Source organism: Oryzias latipes, chromosome 22, assembly GCF_053564925.1.
Source record: "Oryzias latipes strain Hd-rR chromosome 22, Olatipes_Hd-rR_3.1".
In the NCBI taxonomy this organism is placed as follows: domain Eukaryota; kingdom Metazoa; phylum Chordata; class Actinopteri; order Beloniformes; family Adrianichthyidae; genus Oryzias; species Oryzias latipes.
The window spans coordinates 1,004,832-1,020,106 of NC_136258.1; the positions used below are offsets into that span (position 1 = coordinate 1,004,832).

At 41.9% G+C, this 15,275-nt stretch overlaps 1 protein-coding gene across 3 annotated transcripts in view; it reads right to left on the reverse strand.

Moving 5' to 3' along the window:
* alk (ALK receptor tyrosine kinase) overlaps positions 1-15,275 on the reverse strand; it is a 705,488-nt gene that overhangs the window by 107,852 nt on the left and 582,361 nt on the right. For all 3 annotated transcript variants that reach the window (XM_023951462.2, XM_023951461.2, XM_078940523.1), the window contains exon 10: positions 11,861-11,955. In XM_023951462.2, the coding sequence (XP_023807230.1) occupies positions 11,861-11,955 (95 nt within the window). The remainder of the gene's footprint in view (positions 1-11,860; positions 11,956-15,275) is intronic.

Sequence of the window (15,275 nt, forward strand, 5' to 3'; positions counted from 1 at the left end):
CTATGAAAAGCTGACAGTAACTCTGCTGCTAGTTTATAACAGTAAAAGCAGGACAGACGTGCAATACAATTTAGGAAAAAGTCTAAAAACATTTCCCACCGTGTTCACAGAAATAGCAGTGCTAGTTATCAAGCAAAGTGGTTGTAGCACAGAGTTCAGCCGTGCCTGAGACTTCTACATGTATGGTCAGCTTCAGACCCAGTCTGTCATTAACATTAAAGGGCAGAGTGCAGTTAGTTCTTGAGGAATGCAAACAATCATCTATAAATGAGGATCTCTATTTCCCTGACCTATCTCTACTATGCAAATGACATGGCCCATTGAGAGAACTATTACATGGTTTGAGGCGTCTATTTGAATTTCACACACACACAAAAAAAAGGCTTTGTGGTTGTTTGGAGCATACAGTTTATTTGCACTACAGCTGCATGTTATTCCCTACAGATCCGCCCCATATGGCAAACAGCAGCAAGAATGATTTAAAGGTTTATAAGTTTATTTTTCTTTCTTGTCCTTTACATTTTTAATCAGATAGTACTGGAGTAAACATTTGCAGGTTCCAGAAATATTGTTTTGATGAGCAGGTTCTGTTTACTAGGCAGGTTCTGGTTTCTCATAAGCTTGGTGTGTAGCAACTTCAAGCTCTCTAATTGCACCGAGGCGATGAGTCGCTTAGAAAGTGCCATTTACCTCCTTAGTGATAACAAATCATGGCAGCTTTCCGCGCCATCTTTGTGACAATATCAGGGGACAAAAACAAGACTTTTCATCTTTATCGCTGTGATCATTTTTGCACAGCAGCCCTCCTACTCCTCCATGCCGGCTCCCCTGTCACCTCCGGCTGAAGTCTCACCATTTGTGGCAATATGGCAGGGGGCTCCCCAGACAGCTGAGAGCTTTAGAAACCAGAGCATTGCTGTTTTCTATTTGGGCTAAAAAAAAAAATGGTTCATGCAAATTAACCAACTATGAGGATGGGTTGGATCTTCACCTGTTCCTGTGGGAACATTTATCTTTAACAAAGATGGGTAATGAAAATGTGATTTTATTTATTTATTAGTATGCATGCTGGCCTTGAAGTGCAAAACAAATAATTAACAGAAACAACATTACATTTTTGAAATCAAAACAAAATTCCAGGAACCAAATCACAATTCCAAAAAATGAAACAAAATAAAAAGGTGAAGTTTAAAAAACAAAAAAGTCCACATATCAAAACTAAATAGCAAAAACCCAAACCTTAATAACGAAACCACTACTATGTGTACTATGGGACGACACTGATAGATGATCATGTTTGATTTTTTCTGGTTTCCAGAAAAAAGAAAAGAAAAAATGAAAAGATAAAAAGGTAGGCACTATTGGACATCATGGTTAGATGACGTTTGCCCATCATTTTAATCGAAAGTTATTTGGCGTGAAGTGATTCTGCATACGCTCTGTACTAACTATAACAGTTTTATTAGTATCAGACATTCAAGACACATTTGAAAAAACTCAAACGTCAAAAACATCATCCAAAAATGACCCATAGTGCCTACCTTTTCTGGTTTTGTATTTGTTTTTTATTTATTTTGCTATTTCATTTTGATATGTGCAATTACTTTTGTGTTCCAAAATGTTTCCTGTCTACTTTTTATCATTTTTTTGAATTGTGTTGTGGTTTCTTGAATTTTGTTTTCAATTCTAAAATGTAATGTATTTTTTAAAAATTTGTTTTTTTAAAATGTGTTTTTGTGATCTTTTTTTTTCTTTTCTTTTTTTTTTTAACTTGTCCTGTCCAACAGCTAGGCAAACAGATGAGAGCTGAGGGCCTCTTGTGTTGGACATATTTTATTTTAACAAGAGGGGTTATTCATCTTCAGACAAACCAAAGGTATATCTGAATAAACCCCTTTTGTAATTGAGGCCAAAATTTATTAATTTCAATCATGTTTGAAAATCTTTGGTGTTGGACCGGACGGAAAAGGAAAGAGGGGAAGAAGAGAGAGGGACGTTAGAGAGAGGGGGGGGTAGGAGGGTGATAATAGGAGGGGAAGGGGGGTAAGACCATGAAGCAGCATAGAGCAGACAGGTTTACTGGTTGTTTATCGTTACGGTACGGTTCAAATGTAGTACAAAAAGGGCGGGGCCTGTTCACACACACTCAAATATTATCAACACACCTGCTAGCCGCAAAAATGTCCACATGTCAACATGCACACAAAACAGATAGTGTTCACGAACGCATACCTATGCCTTTAAACCAACTAGTGTGAAATCTTTCATTCATTCAATCATGCAAACTATTAGTGCAAAGGTGAGCTAACACCTGTGCTCAGGTGAGTGTTTATGTTCTTCTAAAATGGATGGTGGAATGTGAAAAGAAGGAGGAGGAGCGCCCAGCCACCCCCACACCCATACCCCCGCCGCAGCAGCAGCGGCAGCCGGAATTCCCCCAACGCCACACGGGAACAGGCAGGGAACAACCGCCCCCCGGGCGACCAAGACCGCCACCCAGGCCAGGGCCAGCCGGACCGCCGCGAGGCCCCCAGAGCCAGAGAGCAGGGAGGCGCAGAGGGAAAGAGAGCGCCGCCCCAGCCCAGCCAGGAAAGCAGCCCCCCGCCGCGCCGGAAGAGCCCAACGCAGGGCCCCACCGGAGAGGGACGCCCACAGCCCCAGACGAGCACCCCACCACCACCCAGGAGTTCCGGGCATCCCCCCGCCCCGACCCCAGGTACGAGCCAGGACCCCCCAAGGGAGACCCGCTCCGCACTCCAGGCAGCCACCCACCCGGCCCACGGTTGGTCCAGGTAGGAGCAAGGCAGGGGCCCGCCGCCCCCGCCCAGGAGGGGGGAACCCCGGGGAAAAAAGGGCGGCCCACAAGGGATGTTATAAATATGGCCCGACCAGGCTCGGCCATGTTGGAAGTTTGGCGGGGCCCAGCGCCCAGGGGCAAGGACCAGGACCCACCCCCCAGGGACACGAACACCCCCGGCTCAGGTGTAATATGAACCCCCCCACTGTTTTTGTGATCTTTAATATGGTTTTGCATTAAGCGATTTGTTGATGTGACTCGCACTTCTGGGCCTCTGTAGGTCTGGGCTGTTATGAGGAATGAAATCTCATTTAATTTTGCCTTTGAAGCTTGGAAGACCTCAGCACAGCTTTCCTAAAATCTGCCAGCAAGAACAATCGATAGCTCATTCCATAGCTTTGTAATCCATGGATAAATATGATTGTGTAGGACTCCCCTTGTGGAGCTTTGATACAAAAAAAAGTATATGGGCAGATTTGATGGATCACATACAGCGTAAGAGTGACCACAGTGATTGGACACAAAAAGTACTCCACACTATCTCTCTCTGGAGCTAAACTGTGTTGTGAGTACCAAACAAGTTAAGCAATTTCAAAAAAAATCTTAAACAGAGCTGTTGATAAAGCTGCCTGCATTGTTATTCAGAGGGCAGCACATGCTGGCAGATGCGGCATTGGTATGCCACTGCAGCACCAACAAGGACTCGCTGAGGTCCACCACAGAGCAGCCTGATGCACAGAGCAGGGCAACAACCGCCGTGCCTGTCACTGTTCATTAGCTGGACCCTGCAAGTTACCTGAAGCCCATCAGAGGTCAATGGCGGGGGGCACCTTGTTTCCACCCACCCACAGACTCAAGCAGAATCCACACAAAAGACATTTCATTTCGCCAAGCTTGGTCTTTGCGCAGGAGGGAAATAAATAGTGTTTTATATTCCTGGATTTGGTTACGCTACCTAAAGCTGGTTAAAGCTGGAATTTATGACCTTTTCACCTTTTACTGAAAAAAAGCGCCACAAAAAGAGTTCCAAAGATGTCCAAACCAAAGTGAAGCACCATGATTGTGATTATTACCAGCTCAATGAACACAAAAAAAGTTGTCGTATAAAAAAATAGCAAGTTACATAGATCAGTTTTACAAGTTAAATACATTTAATTAGAATTTCACTTGGCACAGTTGTTTTTGTGTGTGCCTGTTACAGGTTCTGTTTCATGCCATGCTTTCCTCCTCTTTACCCTTTATCTTTACCTCCTGTGTTTACATTCTTTCCACTATCGTAACTCTAAACCATGTAGGCAATTAAAGAAATTCCAGGAGATTCCTAAGAGGAGTAAAGCAGCTTTGCACTTACATTTAAACAAATGCATATTAGTAATGTGTTGCCTACTGGTGCAAAGCTGACATGAAAAGCTGCTTTTCTCCACGTCAGAATCAGCGGATTCACATTGATTGTGTTAATGGTTAGAGATTTACGGTAGGTCACAGAGCGCGTGTGCGTGTGACAATCTGCCCTACCTTGTGAGATTTTCCTACCTGTAGCACAAAACGAAAGATATATCTATGTAAATGTCCAACTTTATCAGATAATCCTACCTATGTGAACTAACACTCTGTTTTAGGTCTAAACACAGCAGGGAAGGAAAGACTCATGGGGGGCAGGACAGATTCACATGGGGGTGGGGCAGGGTCACGGTGGTGGGGGGTGGCACAGCCTCATGGGGAACCAGTGCAGCGTCATGGTAGCGGTAGCACAGGATCACAGGTCAAAGTGTGTGCGATGTTGTCGTTTGCAGGTAGAGAGTGTAAGAAATGTGTGCAGCTGTCATTAGTGAGCTGTAGAGAGATAATCCAGAAAATCTGCGGTGTCGACAGCACCTCTTTGTCTCTGCACTGAACGTTTCCAAATCGTATGGTCTTCCCAACTGAACACCATGAGCGCGGTGCGAAATAAGAATTTACGCTGTAATTGTCATAGCCAAGGTTTAATTTCCATTCTGTGGCGCGGTCACGTCGTATGGTTTGAAACGTTCACCGTGCAGACAGAGAGCCACTGCTGCGGATGTGATGCAGGTCAGAGAAACCCACCAATTGGCATAACATGAGTAGATAAAATATCCAAGGAGCACAGCCAAAGTTATCTACACCACCCACACACAGCTAAACCCTTTAAAGTAGGGCTTCTCAAAGTGCGGCCCGGTGGCCATTGGCGGCCCGTGGGAAGATTTTTTGTGGCCCTCAGAAGAGCCAGAGCAGGTTCCCTTGAGGAAAAACGTTGTGCTGGCGAGAAGAAAAGGCGCTTTCTGGCTAAGTGGACAAATGGTTACTTTGTCGTACCTCATGAGCTAAAGTCATCTACCTGATTTGCAAGCAGGTAAATGCAATGCTCAAAGAATTCAATATAAATCATCACTTTGTTACAAGTCTTAAAAACTATGACACATTTACCAGCAAGCAGCGAAACAATAAACTCTAACAACAACAAAGAGGCTGTGCTGCACACCAGATGTTTACAAAAATGGCTAAATCCAGTGAAGCTGTCACAGAAGCTAATAGCTACGATGTGGCTTTGGAAATGGCCCAGGATAGCAAACCCTTAAGTGACGGGGAGTTTGTAAAAAGTATGTATGCTGAAAGTAGCTGACATTGTTTGTCTAGAGCAGGGGTCTCAAACTCAATTTACCTGGGGGCCACAGAAGGCAGGGTCTAACTGAGGGAGGGCCTCAACTTCAACGCACACACGCAACTTGTGAGTGTCTGAGAGCCAATAAATTTGTATGGAACACATACTATATTAACTATACTCTATTATTAACTGTTTTCTGTACAAAATTTACTTATAAAACTCTCATTCAATAAAATAAATTAGTAAAAACTAGTAAATAAATTAGTAATACATTTCTGTTTAATTAGTCTTCTATATCTGCTATTTTCTAATTTAAACATCCTTATTAACACAGTTCAGTTAACACTGTTGAATCATAACTATCAAACACTAAAGAAGACTTAAATTCTACAGTTCTGTAAATCCATCAATGGTTCTTCTGAACACGGCTTCTCTTGTCTTCTTCTCACTGATGGACACTTGGCAGCACTTCCTCCCAAACAGCTGAGAGCCTCAGTGTGGATGAAGATGATTGTCAGGAAATCTGGACTGGACTTGGACTTATTGAAATCATAGAGGATGTGCTCCCAATTTTGAGTTGGTGTTTAATTTAAACTCTTTAAACCACAAATCAGTTAAGGAGAAACAAAATTCAGAAACCATTTTTGGATTTTCTTTCTTATGCTTTTTGCACATTTGAACCCTGGTCACAAGTTATTGCAGAGCAGCCGGTCAGCCACTCCTATATTTTTCTACTGAATTCAAACTGGTTCATAAACTAACAGGCGCTGTTCACTGGAGATCAGAACAATCGTTACTGATAACTGAGATCAGAGAAAAGCTAAAAAAATGGATGGAAATGTATGTTGGTGACACCAAATATGTGCAGCCAAGATGCACAATCAGCGTGTTTGAGATCGCTGCACAGATCACCTGGTGTGAGACGTATGTTTTTGCTCCAACATCACCTGTCAATCTTCACAAAAATATCACGAGGAAAGGGGCGGAGCAAGGCCCCAACCTGAGCGAACGCAGCTGGAAATTTAGTACTGCACTGACTGCTGCCCATATGACTACAAAATAATGCATTATGGGACATGTGTCCTGATGGTTTTTGTAGATAAGTGATCAATTAAAATAATTTAAAATAACAATTGATTAAAAAAATCTACATACATCACAAAACATTAAAATCAATATAAAAGATATAATAACAGATCATACTAAGGGGGAGAGGCACATTAAAACTAAATTGAATGTTAAGGACAACTCCAAATTCCTGTTCTTCAGTCTCGCTGCAGATTCGCCTTCACCCCCCCCGCCTGGTCTCGCTAACGATCCAGGCGCTGGTTCACCTCAAACATGTCTATCATTGCATTTTCCCCACGTATTTTCAGTGCGTCTCAGACTAAATCTTGTTGTTTTTGCTCGCACGTGTTTAATGTTAAATCTCCCTTAACTGTCACGCATTTAGGTGAGGGACATTTATTCTCCTCGGCCGGCCCACCTCCCGCGGGAGCGGTGTGCTGCCGTAACAGCCGTGCATGAGAGCCGTTTGGTCGGGGGTTATACACCACCCGCACCTGACCGTAGCCATAACCTTAACCCTCCTCCGGGTCCATGCGACCCAGAAACAAGTTCAGCACGGACTGCATGGATTTAGAAAATTACGAACGAAAAGATACATTCTAATGAGGAAAGTAAGGAACTCCTTTATGTGGTCCGGGGAGGGGGCTGTCAGGTCTCCTGCCTGCGTTAAATGCTCTCCTGCTTTCAAGCCCAGTCAATGCCACGCCCCCAAGAGTCATATACCCCACTGTGATTGGTTGGTTCGTCAGCTCTGCGCACGACAATGAAAAAGTGTCAGTCATACAGACTGGTGGGCCGCATAAACATTAAACTTTCATATTACGGCGGGGGCCGCAAAATATCATCTTTGAGACCCCTGGTCTAGAGCAAATAAGTCTATCAAATTATACAATTACTAGACGAGTAGAAGATCAGGACAGCAACCTCGACAGCAACTGTGAAAACATCTAGAGAGCCTGGTTAACTGTACAAATGACACTTGGTCATTAAAGTTTTTAAAAAACAACTTTTTCTGTTTTTTCCATTTTCTTTTCACTAAAAATGGTCCCCAGTCTAATGTCGAGTTCTTAATTTGGCCCTCCGCTACAAAACGTTGAGATCCCCTGCTTTAAAGTATCACTCACATCATCTTTTGGTCTATTGTAAAAGTGTCCCCAGTGGCCTTTTACTTATGATGATGGTGTCTTAAGCCAAAATGAAAAAAGAAATAAAAATAAACTGTCATTTTCTAGGACATAGTTTCTGCAGAGCCAACAGGGTTCATTAGAAATTCACCTCTGAGTTGTGGGCAGAACTGTTTACATGGAGTAAGCCTGCCCTCATTTCCCATCATCCCTTTGTTTACCCTTTTTCCCGCGAACCTACAACCTAACATTACAAATGCAACAAAAATGGCGAGCAATATCAGAGCTATCCATCTGTAAAGTTAGGAGCCAGATGTCAGCTCAGACGAGGAAAACACATAGGAACATGGATGTATTTGTCTACATTTATCCAGAGGTCTGCAGGACACTTCCTTGGCCTTGGGTGTCTTTGATAGTGTTTGATTGATTTTTTTTTTTTTTTTTGTAAAACCCCAAAACAATTTGCATCTTTCCCTTTCAAAATAGTTCAAAAAAGATTCAATCCTTGAGGAAATCTTTGATGCTTTTGTTTTGTGTCTCAGTCATTTATGGTTCAAAAACCACTCTTGCTAAGACAGCTCGTATTCAGCCAAACAGAAAATGCAACTTTATTGGCTGAGTCAGCGCATGGATCTGGCGAGTGCGTATTTCAGTTTCTGTAAACAAAAAGTGTTAGGGTTGGCTCTGGCTGGCAAGAAGCACGCAAACATTTACCACAAAGCTGGAGGTTAGTTTTGTCATCTTAATTGCAGGTTCATTTAAGTTTTATAGAGTTATTCTACTTTAACCCACTATGACTGTAAGATATTCCCATCAGATAATGCTATAGTGCCTTAAACTATTTATGTTAACAGAATGTGCTAAGATAGCATAAAAAGCATGAAAGGAAGCAAAGCCAAATTTGCTAAACTTAGCAAAAAGAACAAGCAACTAACTTTATAATAAAGCTCCTAATACAGGCATCTCCAACATGAAGGGGACAGAGATGAAGCTGTACAAGTTTTATAGGTTGACAAGAAACATGCACAAGCCATGGGGGCGGCCGTGGTGCAGAGGTAGAGCGGTCGACCTCTGATCGGAAGATTGCCCTCCCATGTTGAGGCTTCCTTGGGCAAGACAGTGAACCCCACCCTGCCTCTGGTGGTTAAAATTTGGCGCCAATGTTCGGCAGTGGAGCCACCATCATTACACATATAGGCAAAACCTTATCGCAATTCTCATTTAAGCAATTACAATGTTTCCATTAGATCATAACTATGCAAATAAACATAAACCAACTCACGCGAGTCCAGGGTATCCCTTGCCTACGCCCAAGTGGCCGGGATAGGCTCCGGCAACCCCGTGACCCCGAAAGGGAATAAACGGTTAAGAAAAAAAAATGAATGAACAACTCACGCGAAAGTCATTCAAAAACCCAAATGTGAATAATACTTTGATTGACAGCAGATAAATTGTCTGCTTGTGTATATCTCATTCCAAAGCATGGAAGGGATGGATAATGTTTAGAGATCGGATTTATTTATTTTAAAAAGCTCTACAAAAGCATCAGTAATCATGTCTCCATGTCTGACTTCATGAAATTATTCAGACTCTCCCGGTATAGTGAGCTTCAGTCCTGCTGCAATTAAGCTGCTTTCTGTTGTTACTTGAGTGTCTAACCACATTAGTTTGAGAGGGGAAAAATAAAAATAAGAATCAAACTAGAAGATTATTTTGTTATTGTTTCAATGAAAATAAGAAAAATATATAGCGGCTCTCTGTCTGCCAGCTAGTCAGCCGCCTGGCTGCCGGCATAGTGAGCAAACATGCTCAGAGCACGACCCATCACCAGCCCAAAACACATCCACTTTCTCCGCTGAGCAAGCAGTGATCGGCAGAAATGCTTTCCTTTTATATAACAAAACCATGCAATAACATGGATGCAACCTTTTTGAAAAGATCAGGAAAAGCCTTTCTACTGCCCCCAGTGAAACGATGATGAACAGCATGATCAGGTGATATCCAACGGGTTTTTAAGGAACGTTTAGATCATATTAATGACTTAGGGAAATGCACAAATAGCAAATATAATATGAAAGGTTGTATAGAGTTACATGTATGGATCTGAATTTTTGCACTTGTTTCATATTTTGTTTATGATTCTCAAAACTATCAAGTGCAAGGGATAATTGGTGAGGTAGTATTATTGTGAGTGGACCTCTAATACATGTTAGGAAGCACAAATACAGTGAGCAACCGAAGTCTGCACCTGCATACATGAACTAAGTTCAAATAAAATATATTCTAAAATGAATAACAATTTTATTCAGTTGCGACAAAAAGTGTCAAACCAACTCATCACTCATGTCAAGAGCAGTTCTAGTGAAAAGGTGCACATATTCTGATGCTTGGCAGTCTGTGTGCAGGCAGCCGGTGCTGCTCTTAATGCAGCTCAGAGAGTGTGAAAAGAAATGATGGCACATGCTGGAGAGAAGGAGGAACTTTCTGTGCTGCGGAAACCAATAAACTAATTTAATGATGCTGGATGAAAATGAAATACTAAAACTGACAGCCGGGTCCAACACCTGAAGGACAACAGATGCATCATCAAACTCATGCATTTGTCAAACTACAAATTATTCTTTAGCCAAGAGAGGAGCAGGGAAGAGGCTACGGATGACTGATCCTGTGCATAATGTGCTTGTGGTATGTTTTCCCAGCAAAGCACATTATGGGCCAGTATCATACAGCTTCCAAATCCATCAGGCTAATCAGTCAGAGCAATCACTCTTGTAAATTACATCTCTTAGAGCTACAGCTTCTCTCCCATCGACCGTCCGGGCTGATAGATCATCAAAGGTGAGACTCTGAGTAACAGACAGCTGGTATAGATGCAGAACTTTTCTTCTGGAAAGGGAACAAACAATCCTTCACCGTTGCTCAGGAGAGCATAAAACAAACTAGAGCACAGATTTTTCTCAAAAAAGAAAAATGTCCTGAGTCAGTAATGATGCTGAAACTGTAGTTGTTCCCAATAATCCCAAAGATATCCCTTACGATATGACACAGGATTAATTATTTGTCATATTATGAAGATGAAGTTCATTTGGTCTAGCAAAGGGGGAGCGTTACCCAGCATCAGTGGAAAGGTCCTTTTTTTAACAACACAGAAAAAGGCTCAGCTAAATACTCGACAAAGCTACCAAAACGATCACCTCAAAAAAGGTCCTAGTTGGATTTGCATCCACAGAAAGATGTTTCACATAAGTGCCTGTTTAACAGAATTCTTTGTTTCAGATCCAGAGATGCTCAATTTGGATTATTCCTGACCCAGTCCTCTCAGGTTTTCTCAGACAGGCAGACATGGAGGTGGGGGGTGGAAAAGCACTGAACTCCTAACCTTTTACTCTCATTCTTGTCATTTCACTCCTGTTTTTATACAGATAAAGCATCTCAGTTATAACACAAAAATATCTGAAGAGGTTACACAAAGCTTGACCGTTCATCCTATGGGCCCATAGGATGAGCACTTGATACACATCTTCATGTGTATCAAGTGTGTTTGAAAGGCTAATCTAAGTTAAACGCACTTATGAAGCTGTCTTACAGTGCCTATAAGCCATGGTCTAGTCATTATTGAGGTACGTGTACTTACTTTACTTACTGACTATGCACAAATGCTGCATGCATGGGATGTGATACACAAGTGCCTGAGGACGCCTGTAGAAGGTCCACACAAACTACACTCTAGCTGCTTTCCCATTGACTATGAAATTGAGCAAATTAGATTTGCACTAATAAATTTGACTAATGGAAAACAGGACAGTTTTGAAAAAAACTTGCACTTATTGAAAAAAGTTTTTGCGCTTGGGATTGTTTTCGAGGCCTTGGACGCTGTAAGCACTCCACCAAAGGAGGTCTCACAGCATCACACAGCTTTCAGCTGGGCATGAACATTTTTAGGCTTCCAAGATGAGGTGACAATAAAACATAGGAGGCAATGAAAAACAAAAATATCACAAGAAGCCAAGTATTGATGGATTTCCAAGGTGCACAAAGCTGCCATGGCATGAATCTGTATCGATTAACAAATTGAATTACTCTGGGTCACTTTGAATGTGTTTGTTCTCATTACAGCTTTGCAGGTTTTGTCACAGACAGTCAAACGAGCAATCTGTGAAGGAACTTCCCCAAACACAAGCTAGGTCTTGTTGGTAAGACTGAAATACTCTCAAAAAAGAAATTAATACTTTTGGTTGTAGTACTCACATGTCAAGAAACAGTTCATACTGAAAGAGATGTTGTCCAGAGCGATGGCTGAACCTGGTCCGGGCCCTTCATCTGCACTGAACTGCAGCCAGAACCTGTGAATAAGAGCCGTTTTTAAAAAGAGCTAAAAGAATCACATAATTTTTAATGCCAAAATGAAAAAACAGAGGGAATTGCTTCTGGTGAGTCATTTTTTTTCCGGACATTCTAGTTGAAATTTCAAACAACTGCCTTGTTTCAGTACCGTTGACGCAGAAAAATAATTACGTTTTATAGAAAACACACTTTCTTTCTTCCAAAAAAAAGATTTTAAAGCCAACACAAACATATGGCCAAGACCACTGGCCAAGCTAGAACATTTTTATGGGGCGTGGTAGGGGGGGCAGAAGACTTTAGAAGGATGGCAAATGAGAACAGCAGAGTGGAAGGCCATAACAAATGAAAGGATCAAAAAGATGTATTTCAAACTTTTTTATTTTTTGAATGCTTCTTTGAGCATTTGTGGATTCTGACTGGACACATTCGGTTCACTTAAAGTGAACTAGAGTTTGTTTCCCACGATAATCCAGAACTAATTTTCAGTCTGAATATACCCAAGCAAATCCTAGTCTGGGACCAGGAACCACTCTGGAACCCATCTTTTGAGGTGATCTTGGTAAGTTTCCGATTGGACTGAGCTTTGGTTTGCTCTTAGATACCTCAACCTAAATACAATTCATCCCTGGAGCGGAACATTTGGACCAAAATGGCCACTGTAGCCGGTGGTCACGTGATCTAAACACAGTCAGAATGTAGCAACTGATGAGCCACAGATACATGTAAAGCAGCAATTATCGTGTTATCAAAGAGGAAAAAAGGGTTCAACTCCCTACTTGTGGCAACGTTTATAAAATGTGTATTACACGCTTTTTTGTGTCTCATCACGCAGCACGCGCTGCTGTGACGTCATCCTAAAACGTAATACACATAGCTTCTCACTGTTTTCCCCAGAATCTATATGTCACAAACATAGTAACCACCCTGCTGCATTCCTGTACCAGATCAAAGCAGCAGTAAAAAGTGTTGTGCCTGATGTTGATACAGGCATTTAGAATTGGTGGGACTGAATAGCGCTCTATAATTTCTCTCTCTAGTCGCTTTGCTCCGCACTCATAATTCCTGAACAATGAGCGGAGAGATTTTTTATTCACGTTGTTTTGTTTACCAGCTTGGCTTCAGATCAGTAAAGGCCACTTGACGACAGTCTGAGTATGTTCCGAGCTCAATCCAGACCAAATTAAGTATACTGGGACAAGAACAAACGCTTTTCCCAGTCTAAGTACACCCTTTATCTTTGTCAATAACAATACCAATATTGACTAAAAAATTGGTTTGGCAAGTGTGTGTGTGTGTGTGTGTGGGGGGGGGCAGGTCCCCACTCTTGCCCCCCTGTAGCCTTGCCCCTGGAGTACCTTTAATGTACTACCTTACAACAGAGCAGCCAATCTGTAACACGCTAAATGAATTCCATTAGCAAGTGTGTTGTGCTGTAATAACACATCACGTGCATTTTAGCAGAAACAGCTGTAATTGCTATGGCTGTTAGAAAGCTGCCGGTTACCTAATCCAGCCCCACAGACAACATTCAATAAGAATCTTTAGGAATGTCTGTAGTAAATGCATAAACAAAGCATGCACAGAACAACAAAAAAGTACAGTATGTATTTAAAGTTTAACTGTCATATGCATGTATACAAGAATCTGACCAGAATCATTTTAAAGATTCTCATAACAGTTGGTGTTATAAATAACAGGTGTTAGAATTGTGTGAAATTTGCAAAACTAATTGCAATTATCCACAGTTAACCACATGACAGTAGCTTCATCTGTTCACGCTTTTTGTGGCAAATGATTAGTCAAGTTCACCTCTGAGGTTAATTGGGTGATTAATCCTTGGAGGTGATGTTGATTATTACAAGTAAGTTCGTCTTGGCTTGACTGTAAAAGAGTTCACCTCCCAACCCCTCCAGACGGTTCAGGCACCTTTCTGTCTGGCCTTGAACACAGGACATAAAAACAGGAAAGCAGTTTTTACTGCTCTTCCACCCACATTAATGGGTGTCTCCCTTTATTAAATTGTGAATTAACAAGGGTAGGAATAATGGCTGCCATGACGATGCTAAAGACCTTCCTAAAGTGATGCTAGTTTAATAAATAGGTCTTTGTAAGTCTGTATTTTTTTTTTAAATAAAACCATTAATTTTGCCTTTTTTTTGCTCCACATTTTAAGACTTGGTTACTTTAATTCCAAAACTGCAAATCTTTCTTTTAGGAGAATTGCTCTTTTATCTGTGTCTGTATTTATTGCCATTTATTATTGCCATATTTCGGTGGAGGGTCGTAGTGAGGAGTGGCTGCATCTTAACCCTTGTGCTATCTTAGATGACCCCCCCCTTCCATTGATGTGTTCTCCCTACCATGACAAAGGTGGATAAAGGTGGAAAGATTTCATGTAATCCATGGACACCAGTGAAGATCACAAATCATTGAAGAAAAAAGGTTCAGCGCACTGTCTAGTGGGTCTAGATGACCCAACTCCCAATGGTAAAATGCCGAGGATAGAACAAGGGTTACGGGGAGAGCAGATATGTCTTGCAGTTCTCTTGAGGCTTGTACAGAGACCTTGAGGGATGTAATGAAAATAGAACATACCATTGTCATATGTGTGGTAAGTGAATTGTGAGATTATTTGAAGGCAAATGTGAGTGCCTCATACTTATGACGTACAGGTGATGTTTTTCCCTTACACCACACTCTTGTCGTTAGTTAGATGCGTGTACTGGCACCTTACTAACCCCTTGTAAATGCTGCATGCACGTGGTGTGCAGGTGGACATAGGAAGTCTACACAAACTACACTCTATCTACTTTCTTCATTTCTAATGCTATGGACAGACCTGGCATGTGACGCACGTTTAAGAATGTGCTAAAAGTGTTATGGTTGCCCTCTAGTGGTGTTTCTTTTGTTTGCATTTCTGGCAGGTTAGCTGTGGTCCCTCACTAATTGATCACAGCTGCCTGCAATCATGTTGCTTCCTATTTAAGTTCTGTTCTCTCTGTGTTTTGTGTTGGAGCATCTTCTCTGTTTGGGTCTTGTTTGGGCCAAGTAAAAGCTTAAAACTTTATGGATTTGTTTGAGTCTTCCTGCTTCTGGGTTTATCCTCTCTGACCAGCCGTAACATTATGCTCCAAAGATGTTAAACCCAGCGGGAAGTATGGAGAACAGAAACTTACCCCAGCCATCTGCAGATCTGGACTCTGCTGCTCTGTACCAAGAACTGCAGGGATATAAAGTCGGATTACAGACACTCCGTGACCGTCTCTCGACATTAGAGCACATTTCCCCATCTTCTTCCGACCAGATCCAGCTGGGATCT